Source organism: Fringilla coelebs (assembly GCF_963513975.1).
Source record: "Fringilla coelebs genome assembly, chromosome: 6".
NCBI classification, from domain to species: domain Eukaryota; kingdom Metazoa; phylum Chordata; class Aves; order Passeriformes; family Fringillidae; genus Fringilla; species Fringilla coelebs.
In genome coordinates, this window is record NC_140034.1 from 9,132,771 (window position 1) to 9,151,994 (window position 19,224).

General features: G+C 42.8%; 1 protein-coding gene across 3 annotated transcripts; it reads right to left on the minus strand.

Moving 5' to 3' along the window:
• Positions 1–246: 246 nt before the first annotated feature.
• LOC311155280 (nutritionally-regulated adipose and cardiac enriched protein homolog) lies at positions 247–18,568 on the minus strand. Of its 3 annotated transcripts, none has more exons than XM_084208302.1 (6): positions 18,393–18,568; positions 11,185–11,285; positions 10,277–10,384; positions 6,548–6,674; positions 4,791–4,817; positions 247–2,090 (listed from the first exon to the last, which is right to left on the minus strand). In XM_084208302.1, exons 3-6 carry the CDS (start codon positions 10,292–10,294, stop codon positions 1,888–1,890), a joined length of 375 nt encoding a protein of 124 aa, XP_084064428.1. In that variant the 5' UTR covers positions 10,295–10,384; positions 11,185–11,285; positions 18,393–18,568; the 3' UTR covers positions 247–1,887. The 3 variants fall into 3 exon arrangements, with proteins under 3 accessions (XP_084064428.1, XP_084064427.1, XP_084064426.1); XM_084208301.1 differs by having other exon boundaries at positions 10,277–10,418; XM_084208300.1 differs by lacking the exons at positions 10,277–10,384; positions 11,185–11,285; positions 18,393–18,568 and adding an exon at positions 8,952–9,149 and having other exon boundaries at positions 248–2,090.
• Positions 18,569–19,224: the final 656 nt, after the last annotated feature.

A 19,224-nucleotide genomic window follows, 5' to 3' on the forward strand; every position in this document is an offset into this window, starting at 1 on the left:
GTCCATGCCCTGGGGAGCTGTGCAGGAAGGTGAGCACATGGATGGTCCTCACACCACCTCCCCCTTTTCCCTCACAGTCCTAAAAGGAGTCAGCCCACAGACAGAAAAAAACCACCACTGATTTGCCAAAGAGTTTCAACCTGGACATTAGAAAGATCACAAGCATTCAAAAAATGCAAACAGAAGAGGAAATTGCTCCCCTGCCCCATGCAGGTACCAATTTAACCTTTTCCCCAGAGATTCACCAGCACACAGGTTTAAAACCTTTCTTCTTTATTGCCTGAACAGCAGGGCTGAGGCAGGGTGGAGGGGAGGGAAGCAGTGCTGGGGCTCACCCTTTGAGCTGGGGTACCTGAGTGAGCTGCACACATCCCCCTGGGGCAAACCCTGCTCCTGGAGCACTCTGCTTCCCAGGCCAGCTCATGTCCAGTGCCTGCCTGTGGCTTTGACAGCTCAGGAGAGGCAGGGGAGCAGCCACTGAAGGCACTTCTTTATGTCTTGGGCTGCAATTTGTCTGACTTGTTCTCAATCAAGCTGCTGCCCCCTTTTCTCCCGAGAGAAGGTTGCAGGTTGTGTTCCTGTTTATCCGCTCCTGGTTAAAGTTCTTGGGCTGCTTGGGAGAAGGTTGCTGGGGCAGATGTATGGCCCTCTTAAAAAAAAATTACTAGAAATAAAGCACCATTTTTTCTTTTTGATGGTTGCAATGGCAGGGGAAATATAAGCCAAGGTCTTGCAGACATCTCTTAATCTTCTCTGCAGTGTTTTCCCCTCCCCTTTTTTTCCCCTTTTTCTTTTACTTACAGGTTCTGAGTCAATCTTACCATACAAAATAACCCCAAGCACACATCAGGTGCTAGCTGAGCAGAATCTAAGATCTAAAAAGCTGGTTGTGCTTTGAAGCTCAGGAACTTGCAGTCATTTGTTCTCCTCTCAGATACCCAGAGCACCGTTTCACATGATCTCCATTTAAAGGATTCCTTTTAGAGAAATGCATAGTATGGTGGGACAGAGATAAAGGAACTGTGCATCCAACACCTTCACAAGCAGTCCATATTATCATGATATAAGGCCTTGAATACTCAGGCATAACCTCTGTCTGAATACAAGCACTATCATAAATTTTGCATGTCAGCCTGTGGGGTTTATGGACTGAATCAAACCCAGAGGATTAAACTACTGTTTTGGTGATTAACCTGGGTTTCAATGCTGCTATTTATTATGTTAGGCAAATAAACTATTTTCTATTTAAATTAGTTTCCATGTTCTTTTCCATACCTGGGAGTCAAGTGAAGCATTAAGGACCAGCTTTTGCCCATGGATGAAAAAAATACATGAAAAGAAACAAGAAAAGCATGTGCTGGGATTTTACTAAGAATCATTTCAGGTGTATAAATATAGCAGCTTGCCAAGCCTTTGGCCACCAGAGCAGCGTCTGTGCAATAGCTCAGCTTTAATTTAACCTTTGCAGAATAATTCTTAGGAGACTTGAGGAAAAAGATGGTTTGGTATCTTGACCCGAGACTCACAAGACTTTTCTTCTGAGTTTGCTGCTGCCTGCATAGATTGCTGTATTTCTCTCTCTGCTTTTGCTCCTCATATCAGCAGCTTATAACTCTGGGTAACCAAATCCAGGTACTTGTTTGCTGTTCAGGGTGATGGAGCATGAGTTTGGTGGGACCTCAATGCATTAGTATGAATGTTCATTGATGTGAAACAAAGCAAAACAACAAAGAAGGAAGAAGGAGAACAAGTGTTTGCAGGATGGTGCACAGCAGGGGTGATTTCCTTGCTCTTTGAGGTGGATGCTCGTGTGTTTTTGCATGTGGCTGCAGTATTGCTGGGAGTTTGCACTGATGTTTCTTAGCAGTGTCAGGCTGGAGGACACTGCTACTGCCTCAGAAACCAAGTCCAGCACCTCTGAGCAACGTGTCTTATATGAAGAAAGAAGATGACAAGCCGGGATTGAAATTCCTCCAGGACTGTGGCATCTTGCTTCATGCTGGCGTAGTAGAGACTCACAGCAAGGATCAGCACTGCACAAAACAAGAGCCACAGGAGCACAGGCAATCCAGATGATGTCCTGTCATCTGCTGAACGGTGATGAGAAGAAAAAAAGGAAGCAGCATTATTTTAGTGCCATCTTAAACGCTTCCCAAATTTGATCCCCTGCTGATGCCTTTGTCCCAGTTTTGTGGCAGCAGCAGAGTACAGAGGGCTCTGGTGGTGAGCACTTCTGTAGGCATCAGTTAAGTGATAGTGAGTCACACCTCCTGAATGAAGGTGGTGAGTGTAAAAGACATCATCTAATGGAGCATTTAAAGAGTTTAATTATATACAATAAGAACAGGATTAGCATAGCTAATGCATGATCTCAACTTCCCCTCCAGCAATTATTTTTTATACCTTTACCCTAAATGTTAAGTTGAATGGTAGGAGAATATGAAGCTACTTGGTCTAATTATTTAATGTTCACAAATGCTCCATAAAAGAGAGAATCTATAGATTTCTGTCCTTTTCCCTGGTAAGTCAGCTTGTTTGGGACTCCTGCTAATTATGGGAAGAACCCAAACATGGATCCATCAACCAAGAGGCTTGTTCAGAAAGCTCTGGCAGTTTGACCCACTCTCAGAGTGCTATGTGTGCTAATTACACCAGAACATCCTCTGCACTTGCTCTTCAGCAAGAGGACACTGTAAAGATTTTTCCTGCCTTCAAAATATTTTTCAAACGCGTTTAAAGGTTGGGCACAGCACACATGTGGAAATCAGAGGGCTGCATTCAGCCTGCTGACAGCTGTGTCCCTGTCCCTGCCTGTGTGTATCCATCCCTGGGCCTTGGGGATGCAGTTTTGATTCAGCTCTGGCTGCTCTGTCTGACTGCATGGCCATTGCACAGTCGGCACTATTTCATAAAGCACTTAGAGTATTAAACATGCAGTATAAAGCCAAATTCATGCCTGAATAAAACCCATAGTGTGCAGCTATTTTCCTGCCATATGCACATAATCAATAAGGAGATAAAAATGTGGAGTGTATTATTATGGGTAAAGGGCCAACATTAGCTGTAACATATTTAAATTAGCTTCTACTCCGAGCCCTGGAATACACACCAGTCAATTAAACTGTCATACAGATGTACAGAGAGGAAGGTAAAAGTCATAAAACCAAGCCAGAAACACATAATAATGTATCAAAAAGTGCATGGGGAAAAGGTAAAATGTTAATAGGCAGTCATTTTATAGCTAACCAGAAACCAAATCAATGTCCCATAATAGACCTGAGTGAATTATTTGCAGCAAGTAATTTATTCATTTGAATTTAGCCCTTCTTTCTGTTTTCAAATTATCCATGTGCAGGCTTCAGATTTTATACATTTGTTTATTTGGCATTATTCTATGCAGGGTTGATATGAAGGTGTTTAGCCAGGGAATTGCTCACCACTTTCTGGTTTTGCAGAGATTTGTGAGATTTCCCACACCACAGGCTACAGCTCCTGACTGGGCGCCCCACCTGCCTTTTCCAACCTGAGGTTTGGATGATGAGCACACATGGGAGCAGGGAAACTTTCCTGTGGAAGCTGAACAGCTTTTCACATCCAGCCTTTCATAGGAAGTGCTTGTAACCTGTTTCAACTTTTAAAAAGTTACTTTCCATGTGAAATTTCCGAGTGATCTCAAATGTAAAATTGGGCTTTCCTTATATCCTCTCAGTTATGAAATATGTTCCATCCATGAAAAGAAGAAAATAAGGCAGAAGATAATTCCACCTGCAAAATTGTGATGAGTTATGCTCACAACAGCTTCAGCCCATCCCTACATTTATGTGGGAAAATCAAATTTGCTTTTCTAGATTAAAATTAGAAATTTAATGCTTAAATTTGTTAGTTAAATTGCTTGTTGGAAGAGCACAGACCTGTGCCCAGTCTCATGGCAACTCATCTGAGAAAAGCACTGGACCTGGATACAGGAGATTTTGTTTCAGTTCCTGCCTTGGGTACACATTTCCACTGTGCCCTGAAGAATATTTGATCTTTGCCTTTTCCCCTGGCCCTTTTCTGGCTGTTTCCAGCCCAATAACAGCCCTAGATGATGCTTCTGTTTTCATGAGCATACAGCCCCCATTCCTGGACAGGAGTGAAAGCTGAGGGGTATGGGGATATCTCCCTGAGAGGCTTTTTGGGCTCCCAAATCTACAGCTCTGTGTGTGTATATATACACATGTGTATAGGTATCCCTCTCCCCTTCACTGCCTACAGTTCAGGCCCTCTAGAAATGATCACTGTCATCAGAATATCCACATACACTCATTTGCTTGGGGGTCTGTGAAGCTGCCAGACCTCAAAAAAAAAAAAAAAAAATCAGAAAAAACCTGATTATTTTTATTATTTCTACCCTGCTGATAGCATATAAATGAATTGCCTCTTCCCCTCATACAAAACTCAGCAGGGAGAACTATTGTTTAGCTTGGGGTGCTTTCCCTGCATATCTTAGTGAGAAACCTGTACCTATTCAAACGCCATAAAATATATTAATTATATTTAAATTAAAAACAGCTTCAGGGATTTAATTTTTGTTTCCACTATTCGTCTTACTAGATGTCTTGTTTAAAATTGCACCAGACCTCATCAGCACCTTGTGCTGCTTCAGCTGAGAAGAAAAAGCAGCAACCACTGACAACACAAAATACAGTGTATATGGAGGGTATATTTGCACAGTGCATGCCAGCTGCAAAAGCAAACTCAGGTTAATGCTATGGATGGCTCACAGTTATAAGGTGAAAAATTCAACTTACCCACTACGTAGTCACAGCAGGAAATTACTAGAAAACAAAATGAAAATGTTCTTATTTGCTTGGAAAGCTCTCTTGGCGGCGGGTGAACAAGAAAAGCCAGAACCAAGCAGTGCCTCTGAAATTGCCTGTCACCTTGGAGATGCTGGGCAACCTCTTACAGCACTTTTGGCTCTGGGTGAGGACCTACCAGACATGCAGGTGCAGGTGCACTTCAAGAAAGTGAGGAAAAATTATTGTGTGAGAGAATTCAGAGGCAGGATTGCTGCTGTTGCAGGGAGGTCAGGAAACAGCTCTGCTAAAACCTCTCCCTATTCCACATAATTCCTAGAAAGGAAAGGATTTAGAACCAGCAGACTGAAAGAATGAAAGTTAAGAAAGCACTGTCAGACTAACTTTCATCAACAATATCCTGGAAATGTGTCTGCTTGGCAGCCAGGCCCAGACACAATCCAGGATGAAAAGTCCTGGACTGGAAATGGAAAAATTTCAGCGGTGCCAGAAACCTTCATTTTACCAGCCTTAATGTGAGTAATATTGTGGGGACAAACAGCAAATAATCTAAATCACAGATTGTTTACAAGACAGGATATTAATTATGGGTTGGAACATTTCTCATGTCTCTATGAAAAAGAGTCAGAGTCTTCTCCATGCCTGCAGCTCCCTGCATGAGTTCCAGAGTGGCTTTGCTGAAGTCAGAGCCAGGGGGAGACCAACCTGGTCCCCTGGACTGATGCAGGATTCCCAGTGCTGATGTGGGCATGGACTCTGGCAGAGAGCTGAGGGAGTTATTAATTCCCACCAGAATCCTGCTCTTGAGCAGTCAGATGAGCTTTGAGGAATTTAAGTCTGACTGAATCTCTCCAGGAGTTCAGTTTTGGTGGGAATGCCCAGGCCATGTCAACAAGCTTATCAAGAAACAGCTTCCCCTTCATGTGTCAGGAGGCATCCCAAACAATGGATTGCCAAACAAATGAGTTCTGTTTATAGACACAGCAGGTGCCAAGCCTTATTTTCAGAAGCTGTAGCAGCCCAAACAGGTGGCTGACAGAAATTTTACCATTCTGCCACCTGTGTTTTGACCAACTGACCTATCAAACACAAATAATTTTAGTTCTCTACCGATAAATACAAGTTTCTTGGTTGGATGGGTTTGGGAAAGTCAGAAGGTAGCACCAATTATTATTTGGAATGGCATACAACACATGCAGAAGTGCAGACTGGATCCTTGTGCCAGACCTTTGCTGAAGGTCACTCCCAGCTGAGCTAATTGCAATATTCTGGCTCATGAATGAAAAGACCAGAGGTTTTGTTAGCTGTGGCAGTCCTTGGGTGCCTTTGTCAGCACCCAAGTTATTACAACCTGCTGCTAGGCTCAGATCTCTGTTGTTGTATTCTGTGGCATCCTAGTTACGCACAGTGACATAATTCTGTTTAAATGTGGTCTGAGTGGAAACATTGCTCTGGGGAAGCCCTGGGGCCCAGCCAGGCCCAGGGGGTACAGTGACCCCTGTGGGGGCTGGCTCAGGATCGCTGTGACAACAGCTGAGGGTGAGGCAGGAGCCCGTCCATCCCAGGGCAGGCAGGCAAATGAATCAGGGGCAGTTCTGCAGAGCACAGAGCAAACATCGTCCACCCTCTGCTCTGTGCTGAGCTGAAAATCTCAAATTATCAGAGGGGGAAGCTGATGTGGACAGACAGAGGGGATGTTAAAAGCTGGAAAGGTCATGCCAAAATTCCTCCTGATAGCTTGAGCATACCATGTTCAATGACTTCTTCTGGCTCACGAAATCGAACCCTTCGCTCTGCTCTCCGCTTTTCCCCCACAGCTTGGTCCACAGGTGGCCTTTTCCTCAGTATGGAAGGAGGAGAGCTGCTGTCATCTGCCTAAAGGGGTGATCAAAACACAAAACATGTGACCATTCAAACAGGGTGAAGCATCTGGGTGAAGTTTTGATCTTTGGTGGATGTGTTACCGTGTCCCTCGAAGGACATGATATGTAACTGTGCCTGCTGGGACACAGCCAGACCACTGTAACATTTACAGCCAAACAAAAGGGGTATTCCTACATTGCCATAGATCTGCAGTACTCTAAAGATGTATTCTCAGGGAAAAGGAGAGGTAAAGCAATGGACAGCAAAACGTTGAGAAAGGATTTCTCTAAATTGTAACACCTATTTGCTGAAGGTGGCTGCTCAACAGCCTTGGGCTGTTCTTAGAAGAACATAAATGTGATATGAAATATATGAACCATATCATTTGGAGCACCTTTGAAATTTTCTGAGCTAAGCAGTTCCATTCAGAATGCAGCATTACCATTTCAACAGCTGGGACTGTGAAGCTGACTTGGGTTTGGACACTCCTGATGGGTACAAGAAGGTAATTTATTTGCATTTCAATATAACAATTGTGCTATTGCTCTGGTTTTTGCTAGGAAACCACATTTAGCCTTTGACAACAGAATCATAATGTTGTGGATCCTTTGAAATTACAAGAAACAGAGCTTCAATAACAGCAATAACTCACTGAGAGCATGAGAGTGCTCCCACAGCCAACTGCCCAAAGTGCATCCAAAGAACCTTGATTCAGACACCCACTGTCCTCTGGCAGTAGAAAGCAGATGGCAATTTCTCTGCTTTTCAAAGTGGGGGTTAGAGATTCTTAACATTCTATTTTTAAGACTGAAGTAGTCTTCTCTAGCCCTTTCCATCTCTCCCCTCTGTTCCTCTGCTAGATAAAGGTTATTATTTCTTCTGCATTTCTCTCTGCTCCCTTTTCCCCCACTTTGTTTGTTGTTCCCCCACTCAGTGATTGTGTGCTCCTTGCTCCAATTCTTCTCCTTGCTTTAATCTTTCTGCTCCTCCATTATCTACTTTTGTCCTTTTTTGACCCAAATGCCATTGCCTTGCCTTGTTGTTGGATGCTTTCCCCATGCTCACCATTTCCCACACCCACTCCTTGGACTGCAGAAGCAGGATTAGGTCCCATTGACTGCAATCTGGGGGTGTCAGACTCCAGAAAAAAGGGGATAAATAGGTTTTCTTACACATCACATTCTGGATAACCTCAAAAGACATATTAATTAGCCATCAGGAACTGCCATGGGGTGAGGAATGTCTTCAGCTTTGATTCCTTTTCCTGAGAGATTCATAAGACCAATCTCATCACTGATAAGGATGCTTTCTCTGATCCTGGGGTCAAATCACCTCTGTCTCATGACTGGGGACAGTGTGTGTTGGAGCTCTGTGTTTTTCATTCATCAGCTAAGAAGCTGGAAGTCCCATTCAGGTTATGGAAAACCTGGATGTCACTTCTTTCTGAGTCCAAAGAAATACAAAGCTGCACCTTATATACCCGCCCTCATCATCAGGGTTATGGTGCACACACGGGAGCAGGGAATCTCAGTCTCTGCCACTGGAGCTGTCTTGTTTGGCCTTGAATAATTAAATATTCATTGAGCTAAAGAAAGAAAGAAAGAATGACTTTACAGCCTCGTGTTTGGGTGCTCCCCTGGGGGTGGCAGAAGCCTGCTCCTATCCTTGCTCCAATGAATACTTAATATGTAATACTTAAATATTCATTGGAGCGGTCACTGGGAACAGGGTCTCTCATCTGCCAGGTGAATGCCCCAATCCCTCTGCAACAGCCACACACACACTTACTCACATAATGAATATTTGATTACTCTGTGTAAAATGAAACAGGTTTAGGGACACACAGCCTAGCTCAGACTGGGGGAGGTTATAGCTCTAAGGGCTTCTCCTGTGGCACGACCAAGGAAACTGAACCTTATATTTGAAGAGATTTATAACTCCAAGTGCAGCTGTTGCCCATATGGGCTTTTCCAAACACTTAGCAGCGACAGCACATCAGAAGAGAAAAGCATGAAACAACTGACTGGTTGGACAGCACGTAGCCAAGGAAGACCTTAAAAAGGAAGTGATTTCATGATATTCCCTAGACTTTAATAGCTTACAGAAATCAAAGCTGCACATTGTCAGAACCAAGAAAACACTGTCCCCTCAGACAGAAATTTGGTGCTAGCATACTGTGACAAGAGCTGGAAACCTACCAAAGTGATAGCTGGGAAATGGTACGACCCTAAAAACAACCCATTGGTAACAAGCTGCAGGGAGTTCATCACCCATGAGAAGGTTACTTACCTGCAGCTCTTTGGCACTAGGATCAGAAAGTGAGGCTGGACATATTTGGGACATGTACTCTGGATGCCAACATGGAGCCTCCCACACGAAGCTTTGGATGGAAAGCCTCTTGCCCAGAAACTGAGGAGGAGCAGGGAGAAGCCCCCCGAGCAGCGGGACGGAGCCGGCGGCGGCACCGCGCAGCCGGGAGCGGAGCGCAGGGAGGGGAAAGAAGAGTTTGTGTCCTTTGTACCAGGGCTGGCGTGGGAAGGATGAGATGTTCTCAGGAGACAAAAATAGCACCCAGTGATAATACTGGCTGTGCAGCTGGAAGCAGGGCTGTTCTGGCAGCGGGAGAGGGCCTGAATGGAGCGAGTCACAGATAAACACCTACGTGTTTGTTCTGCCTCAATGTGAAGTTGGGGGTGGTTTTTTATAATAGCAATTGCTGCATTTCTGTGATCACGCTGGTTTCCTTTCCAGAATCCATTCCCAATCACAAAAACCTTGCAAGTGGGACCGTTTTTAATCCTTCTTCTGTTCAAAACATGTGGGTAAAGTCACCAGCAGATTATATAAATATAGTGGAATGACAGATATCTCCCTACAGAACAGTTATGGCCTCACTTTATATGTTTTACAAATTAAATCCATTATTACAGTAATAATGTGGGATTTAAACATTTGACATTTCTACTCATATTATAATAAGATTATTGATAGAAAGAGAGGTGATTTACTGTTCAAGTAAATCCTTGTCAAATACTGAAGTCTGGGCATCATCAAATATACAATTTCTAGTTAGAAATACCTGCATGATAGCTGAAATATACTGGTTTGTTGTCCCTGCAAGCACAAGCTTGTGCTTTTTTTTTTTTTTTAGTCTTTTCCTGGAGCTATTTATTTGCAGTGCCATGTGTAATGTACATGGCTTGGTGTTATAGCAGGTGGTTGGATGGATGCTTCCATGTCATGTTCAGGCTGGCCCTTGCTCTGCAGGGCAGGGAGGGTGGCAAGATGCTCACACAGGCTCTGGGAACCAGAGAGCACAGCTCCTCAGTGGGCTTCCCTACTTATTCATTTCCTTTCAGGGATTTGGGGAATGGGTGAGTAGATGGAGAGGGTTGGGATCCTCCTCCAGAGAAAACTGGGCAGCAGAGGAGGCTTCTGTGGCTGATGTGGGGTCAGCAAAGCCCTCAGGACTTGCTGCCCTCCTGCAGCCCTCTCAGCCTCAAGCCTGCCCTTAGTGGCATCAGCATCCACGTGAAGAGGAATAGATTTTGCTCGTCTAGGGGTCTGCACTGAAGGCACCATTTCTAAAAGCCCCCTGAAGAGAGTCACCTTACCTTCTCTTTCCTGTGCATTGGGGTGATGGAGGGCTTTTCCTCATGCTGAAACCAGCTCACAGCTGCAGGCCTTGTGAAATGCTTCCAAAATCCCCTCTCTGCTGTGTCCTGCAAGTGTTCCACAGAAGTTATTTCAGGAAATCTTTTGGTGGGGAAAAGACAGTCTTTAAAATTTTGTTCATGGTAGATCCCAGACAGAAAATTGACAAAACCTGTCAAACCATGGTCCCTGGCTTCTCTGGCTCCTCCTTCCTCCTGCTGTGATAATCACTCACTACTAACTCGTGTAAGAAGGAATTTACCCTGCCTGCTTTGGCCAGCGAAACTGATGAAGGTGGGATTAGGAAAGTCAGACTCCAGTCCTCATCTAGCTTTGAGTTTGTCCATGGGAATTGTCTCATTTATTTTTATTCATGTCACCCAGCAAGGCACATAAGAAAGTCTTGTGCAGCCTCTTATTCTGCAGAGTGGGGTAATGCACTTGTCAGCTTTCAGACCCAAAGGAAAAACTTTGTTCATGTCTTTTTCACTGAACCTGGCTTTGTTCAAAGAAGATTTTACAGTTTTCTAAGTATTTGGTCAAAGATATTTTGGTAATTAAAAAAATAAAAATAACCAAAAAACCACCAATGGGATTTGTTGTATTCAATAAATGGACATATAGAGACAAAATTTATAATTTTCTTGCCAGAAACCATTTCTTCTCAGTTCTAGATTCCCCTTAAATGTAATTTTTTTTTTGTTCATTTGATTGAAAAATAATTGGGCAGCTTATAAATGTTTTCATGAAAGATTGCTATCTAAATGGCAGGGATGAGAATTTCATAGTGGCATTCTCGCTTTTATCTCAAGATGTGCTAATTATATTGATAGTAATGGTTGTAAATGCTTGAATAATTAGTAGTTACCTGGGAACTCAAGTTTCAGTGGATAAAGATGTCAGGAGTTCAAATCTCATGACAGGAACAGTTCCATCTGTACTAAGTGCTTTTGCTTGTAGTTTAACAACCTAAAATTGGATATATGTTAGGAATAAAACACAGTCCAATGCTTAAAGTAAAAGAATCCAGGAAAATAACTTCTCAAGCCTCTGAAATCACAGGTAATAAATAATAGTTACTATAGTGGGATGATTTCTGCATTAGAAGCTGTAAGAATTTCCTTTAATATTGCCCTTCTTTTTCAAAGTAATTTTTCATCTAAGCTTTGATCTCATTTCATTCAAAGTATGTCAGAAACAGAGCTGGACAAATAATTCATAAATGAATTATTTAGCTTGTGAGTGTCACCTCTATTTCTTACAGCTAATTGTTCACAAATAGATAGTGACTTTTGTCAATGTATTCATTATTCAGATTTATTCAGTGGATAATTGCTGGGAGTAATTCTTTGTCTGTAGATTGCTTGGAATAATTTTGCTGTGAACATTTAATAGTAAAAATCTACCCAGGCTTTCAATAAAAGACAAACTAAAATTATATATAACTACTGATGTAGCCCTTAAACACGAACAATATAATGCAAGTCTTAAAGAGAAACACCAACATTTTAATCAAGAAATCCACTACCTCCCATGGTACATAGGAGAGAAAGCAAAAACATTTCAACTTTCTGTGTGCACTGACATTGAATGGTGCACATTGTATATGCAAATAAGTTTTTACAAGAGAAGGGTTGCTTAAGTGTTTGCTCAGCAGAAAAACAAAACATGCCTAAACAAAACATGATTGACTTCCCAGAGAATAAATATGAACAGTCCACACAAAGGAATTAACTGCACAGCCAGTATTTTTTCTGCAATACCTCAGTGGAAGATGTCTAGGAAATAAACATAACATGATAAAACAATTTTACACTCAGAGGAGAGCCGTGTAACCATATGAACTCTTTTTCCATTTCCTTCTGTGGGAATAAATATTTTAGACAAGCAAAGTACTTTGTAAATGATGCCTTTGTGGGGATTCGTCTGGCCTGGTTCAATTATTCTGAAACCTAGCAATTTTCTCATATCATTGAATCTGCTTTTATTGCAAATAGGGTCATAGAAATAGTCACTCATTGCAATAATGGACTTCGTTTATCTTAACTATTAACACTTCCAGTAGGTTTACACACACACACACACACGTATATATTCAATATTTATGGATATGCACAGTGCATATATATTAATAATGAAGTAACTTTATCTCCAACAATCTGAAAACAAAATCACGTAATACCATACAGTGTGGGGTGCAGTGGTAACTGGAAGCAGCATATCAGGATAACAGAACAGAAAAGGAATAAATAAATTAGAGGGGAGTCTTCCATATCTTCCTCAACTTCCAGGGTGTCAATTGAGCCTTTGTTCAGTATTCCACCTTTCGCGGTTCTGTGTACTATTGATTAATAATTTAGAGATGCACCTTTTGGAAGCAGGGTAAGTTTTGTTTTTGCCAAGAGTGATTTTCCACTAGTCAGGGAGTACATCAGGAAATAAAACAGCAAATTGCCCCACAGAGTATAATTGGCTGTTGCCTTCTTCCTTTTTCTGCCTCTGGAGAAACGGATTTACTGCTGAGAGTTCTGGGACACCCATGAGATATCATACAGCACCATTTCTTCTCTTCAGCCTCCCAGTAAAGAAAGCACTGTGTAAATCCCAGCCTCAAGACAAAAATCAGCTCTTTGGACTGCATGTGTCCATTCCACACCCAGAAGGATCATGATTAATCTGTTGTCTGGTGGTGAACCCAAAATGTGGTGTTTTCATGGAGTTGGTGAAAAAAGAGATCAACAGCGAAGCATAATGGAAACAGAGCATTGAATGGGAAGATGATCTGGTAGCACTTGGTGTGTGTAATCAGTTTTCCTCCCTGTATATCTGTTAGTTCCTGTGATGGCCAGAGAGCTGTAAATCCAGGTGTGTTCTTCCCAAGGAAGTGCAGCTGTGGTCAGTGCACATCAGCAATCCCTGTGGTGCTCCGTGAAGGACCCACAGGATTCCCTCCCAGTGTGGGACCCCTCTGCCCTTCAGTTATCACTGCTCTGTGCTGGAAGTTTTCATGGCCACACAGATCTGTAAGTACCCCTTTGATGGAGGGGGGCAGACCTGGGCCATCCACCCAGGACCTGTGGGCCTGGATTGCTGACCTCTGTGAACATTGGATGGGCTGGTGGTGCTGCACGTGGCCATCTGATCCATCACAGCAGAACACACTTCTGAAGGCAGTCATGGCCCTCTTTGCAGATGTGCCATCTCAGGATTGCTTTGGTTGGAAAAGGTCTTTAGGGTCAGTGAGTCCAGCTGTGAGCCCAGCACTGCTAAGGCCACCACTAAACCACATCCCCAAGTGCCACATCTAAATGTCTTTGAAATTCCTACAGGGACTGCGACCCAAGGGCTTCCCTGGGCAGTCTGTTCCAGTGATGACAAACCCCAACTTCCCTGGGCAGTCTGTTCCAGTATTGACAGACCCCAACTTCCCTGGGCAGTCTGTTCCAGTGATGACAACCCCAACTTCCCTGGGCAGTCTGTTCCAGTATTGACAACCCTTTTGGTCAAGAAATTTTTCTGCATATCCAATCTAAACTTCCCCTGGCCCAATCTGAGGCCTTTTCCTCTTGTTCTATTTCTTGTTAATTGGGAGAAGAGGCCAACACCCCCCATGTACAATCTTTTCCCAGGTAGTTGTAGGGAGTGAGATGGTTTCCCCTGAGTCTAATTTTCTCCAGTCAAAACTGGAGCGGCTTTCTCAGCTGCTTCTCACAAGTCTCGTGCTCCAGACCCTTCCTCAGCTCCATTGTCCTCCTCTGGCCCTGCTCCAGCACCTCAATGCCTTCCTTGTAGTGAGTGGCCTAAAACTGAAAACAGGATTCAAGGTGCAGCCTCACCTGCGCTGAGTACAGGGGGACCATCTGGCAAATCCTTCAAAGTGATGATCATGTTCCTGGAGCTGCGACACCAGTTTAAAATCCACATTGTGCACAGGTTTTTCCTTGTTTTAAACTGGGCTCTTTTCTAAAACAAAGCTAGAAGCACGGAGCTGCAGTGTTGCAGGGTTTTGCACTATGGTGAGAGCATCCCTGCTGCAGGGCAGAGCAAGCTCTGCTCTGTTTGGACTGACTGGAAGTGATTTAACTCTGTTGAGGAATTTGGTCTCAATTTATTCCTGGCATGAGTTCATTGACTTATAAAAGGCATGAATCTGTCTCCATTTCTTAAAATTGCCTCTCTTATTCATGTGTCTTTCTGGGTAGATGTTACAAATAACCACAGAGGACTCGTGATGATATATAGTAAACATAGAGAGAATTTCTGGCTGCTGAAATGAACTTTCTAAATAATTACAGAATGATTCCACATCCATTTCATAATTAGACTCCTGAGATTGCAGCCAAGCTATTATTTGTGCTTCAACATGCATTTTTATTTTAGAAATGTCCCACAGCCATTAGGTTTATTCCACCTGAGATTTTATAATTTGTTCTGATCATCCTGTCACTGGGGCCTAAAATGTAAAACATGTATTGATTGAATAAGAGTTACCAAGGAACCAAATGCTAATTTTTGCTGTTGGCTCACTGATTCCAAATCAGTCAGTCCTGTTGATGTGGGATGTGGGAGATGGACAGGGCTGGAGTGGGTGAGGTCCTTCTGAGTCAGCTTTTGCTATGCACTCTTTTGTATTTTAGGAACAAAAACTAGTGGAACTGTAACTTCTGCCCAAAGCATTTGGGCTGCTGTTGATGGCAGGGCTGCCATCAGCCATGAGATGAATGAGGAGAAACTCACTGCCAGCAGGAGGACACCTGAGCTGGCATAAAAGAAAAAAGGCATGCAATGAAAGCCCCTTAGAAACAGGGAAAGTGGAATTATCTTCAGGAGTTCTATTTTAGCAGCAATCACTCTTTGCTTGATGTTGTGTTCATTGGGGCCTCCTGCCCACATTCCTTGGTGAGCTTTGACCTGAGGAGAAGTCCAGCTAGGATGACTGCAGGATACAGCCTCAAAAGGGGATTAGTGGTTTTGTCTTAATCCCAGGTATCAAAAGACTCCAATTGACTTCTGTGAGCCACTGTGCCTCCCCTAAAAAGGATTTTAGAAACCTGGCAGCCATTAATGCCAAACTTGCCCTGTGAGGGGCAACAAGCAGGGCTGACAGCAATGGGAAGGGAAGGAGCCAAGGGAATCACAAAGCACCAGGACACAGGCAACTACATAACGTGATTTGAGGGCACTGATGTAAAAGCACTTGAGCTCTATTTGTAGTGTCACCTTGGAAGAGGATTAGATTAGATTAATGACATGAAAGAACAGAAAAATGGAGAAAAGAGCAGATTGAAGTGTAACAAAAGCCCAAATGAGTAAAAAACCCCTGTGAATTGGAAAGCATTTGGATGATGATATTGGATGATAAAGATTATAGAAAGAAAGTGGCAAATCCCTCTGTCATTGGCAGCTGCTTTACATTAATGTTAAGTCTATTAATGATGATATTTGTTTTTCTAATTAGTAAGTCTCTCTCCTCCACCTCTCCAAGCCCTGGAGACTGGTGATTTCAGAGAAAAACAAATAGGTTTAACAAAAAGTAATTGGTACAATTTTCAAAACTGGCCGAGAGCTTGTGGAGCTTATATTCAATTTCACCTCAGTTTAAGCTGAGGCAAAGAAAATAAGCAAGGGAAAATTCAGGCAGAACATCAAAGTACACTTGTTGGCATCAGTCTATACAGATAAGTCAGGTTGAAAGCCAGTTATGTTTTGCAGAGGCAAGCTGAATATTTAACTTGTGCTTTCATCCCAAAGCAGAGCATCCTTTGGCAGTCCTGCAAGAGATTGTAGGATCCTGCTCACACCAAGACAATTTGTGTCTTACAATGGGGTACCTGAGAGCAGGATGTGCTTTGAGAGCAAAATGGGAAAACAGGGTCCAGCTTTGACCTCTGGCAAATTTGAATCAGGACCTTCAAGTGCAATGCCCCTAAGATGCAGTTTCTTATTAACTGCCTGCTAACAGCTCAGCTGTCTCTCTTTCTCCTCCATTCTCTCCTTCATTCTTATCAGAAATTTGGTCCAGAACCAGGAGACCTCTCAGCTGAAATTAATATGCTGGTCAGAATCATCTCTGCCTCAACAAATGCACATTTTTTCTAATGTGGAGTGTTTTCATCAGTATATTTTTCATCATCTCAGGTGTACGAGCCTTTCAATCAGTCTCCTCAATGAAACAATAGAAATTACTTTGCCTTTTCTTTTAAAGGCAGAGAAATGCAAAGGCAAGGAATGGAGCTTCATGGGACTGCTGTGGAGATGCTGAAATAATAGTGTCTGAAGGGAGAGGCAGGGAAGCTGAGCTCTTGGTCTGTTATGTGATTCTGACTACGTGGCTGCTCCCTGACAAAGACAAAACTTTTGGGTACGCTGAGCTGGTGCAGTGTCTTGCATTCTCTCTTTCATGCATCATACCCACTCCAGAAAGTGTTTCTGGGAGAAGTTTTGAGACTGGAGTGTTCCTATACTTCCAGCCTGTAGTTGGAAGCATTTCTTCCTATGTTTGAAAATCTGGGAAAATATTAGATTCTTTCTGGAGCATACTGGGCCAAAAGGCTCTTTGCAACTTTAAAGTGAAGGTGATGGAGAAGTGACACCACCACTCCTCCTTCCCAGAAATTCTCTCCTGCCTTTGTCACACCTCTGTAGACCTGAAACACATTTTCCTGACACTCCTGCTTTTGGCAAGGTTTGTTACTTGCTGTGTGGATAATGCCAGAACTGGGAAATAGTGTCAGCTTCTTCAATGGTACATTTGACAGCCCAAATCAAAAGGTTCTTAGCAAGGGATGCTCCAGGAGCCACCACTCTGTCCTCTCTTTCAGGAGGATCCACTGTGAGCCAGCATCAGTGTCAGAGATTTGGACTAAGGAGTGCCAGGTTAATCAAAGCTAGCGGGTTTGCTCTTTTCTGTACTTTCCTTTGTCATTTCAGAAAGGACACCTTCAGCTCCTTTGCTTTACCAAACACAAATAAAATAACTGCAAGGCAGCAAAATGACACTCCTTTTTTTTTTTTTTTTTTTTTTTTTTCCCTGGGAATATGAAACATAAAAAAATAAAGAGGAGGAAAAAGTGGATTTGGAGAATTTGGAGAATTTAGAGCAGGTGGCATTGGTAGCTGTCACCTTTACTTGTCAGTTCAGAGTTTGATTTTGGGGCAGCATGTGGTGGAAATGGGCTGGCACTGGAGAAGAGAAGTTAGTGCTCCATGTAGCAAAGACCTCACAGAACTCCAAGCTATCTCCTTACCTCTTTTACAAAACCAAGGCTGAAAATGTCTTGGGGATGATTTCTCCTAAATCTTGGCACTACCCCAGCTCATGCAGCGGTAATTCTGGCCTTTCTATCTGAAATCTTTACTTTATTTGTTCCCCAAAAATTAAAGTAGCTGCTCCAGGATGAATATATAGAATTTTGTAAATTCAGGTACTTCTCAAAATCTTTTATTGCAAAACATACTCATCTGAATCATGATCCATTCATTCTAGGTACTTTATCTGAGCAGAATAGAGTTTAATTCCCAGGTTTGGGTAGGTCATTAGGAAGGGAACATGGAGTTTTCCTCATCCACACCATGTTAAGCAGATCAGACCTCCTTTCTGGAGGTAAAATGGGTTGTTTGGGATTTGAAATGTTGATAATCTTCTTTTCAACATTCATGAAAAAAACAGGCTCTAGGGAAACCGATTACCATATTGCTTTTCTACTGATTCAACTCTAAATAAAGTCTGATGAGTTATTTTGTTGCAGCTCCTAGTAAGGGTTACTATTGTTCATAAATAATGTGCTCAATTTCATCAGCCTTGTTTAAGGCCAGAGCTGCACAAGAGCTGCAGACACTGGCAAAGACACTGTTCCTACCCTGCAGTCTGCATAAACTGAAGGAGCAATGCCACTTTTTTTACACCAGCACAAAGATCTGGCCCACAGTTTTCAGAGAGGCTGAATACAGAACCCAAGGGAAAAGAAGCCAAGAAGCTGAAGTGCTTTGACAGGAACAGGTTAAGCAGTTTAACAACAGAGGCTCTCTCCACACTGGCCTGCCCAGCCTAGAACACACAACCTTTTTTAGACGTACCTGTTGGTCAGGATGAAAAATGTAGGCAGCATCTCACACTGACATGTCTGGCTTGGGAGGCCTGCTCAGAAAAATCCCTCATCAGGGCAGCAGCTGTCTTCTTCCCCGGGGCAAATTCCTTTAAAGCTGTCAAAGATGCTGTAATCAGACTAGGTCATCAAAACCGGTCCTCCTGAGGACTGGAAATAAGATCCAGAGATGAGCATTCAGCTACATGGGCAAGGTCTAAAACACTAAAGTTTCCATTGAAATTAAATGAAGAGACTGTAATTGCTGTGAGAGAAAAGAGAAGCAATCATTGGGAGAGCCAGAAAGCTTTCAGAGCACCTCCTGAAACGATGCTTGCTGGAAAGCAGCGATCTGTGTACTGAATGACAGAATCTGATAACTGAGCACAGCTTTTACAGGGAAACAACTTTGATAACTGCTGCAGCATTTGACTCTGTGGCTCCTGGAGAGGCAAATTTTAATTGGGATTTCACCACACAGCTGAGTAGTTTTATTATCAGGTTAAATAAAAAAGGTTAAAAAAGTAATAAAAATGGATTCTTGCATTCTTGACTTCAAAACACGGAGCAGTGGTCAATATGCTTAGTAATTTGTAAATAGAGTGAAACAAAGCACAAATAGCCATGGTGACCATGGAGAGGGGATTGCTGTGAGCTTGCACCCTCCCTTGCACTTTTTGCTAGCATTAGGAGTATTTCAGTTTCCATAAATAAGGTAAGTTAAAGCCAATGAACTGCGTTTCTCTCTGTCCAATATTTACTGCTGTTACTGGAGTTACAACTGGGACAAATTTGACTTGGATTTGACTAAACTCTATCTTGGA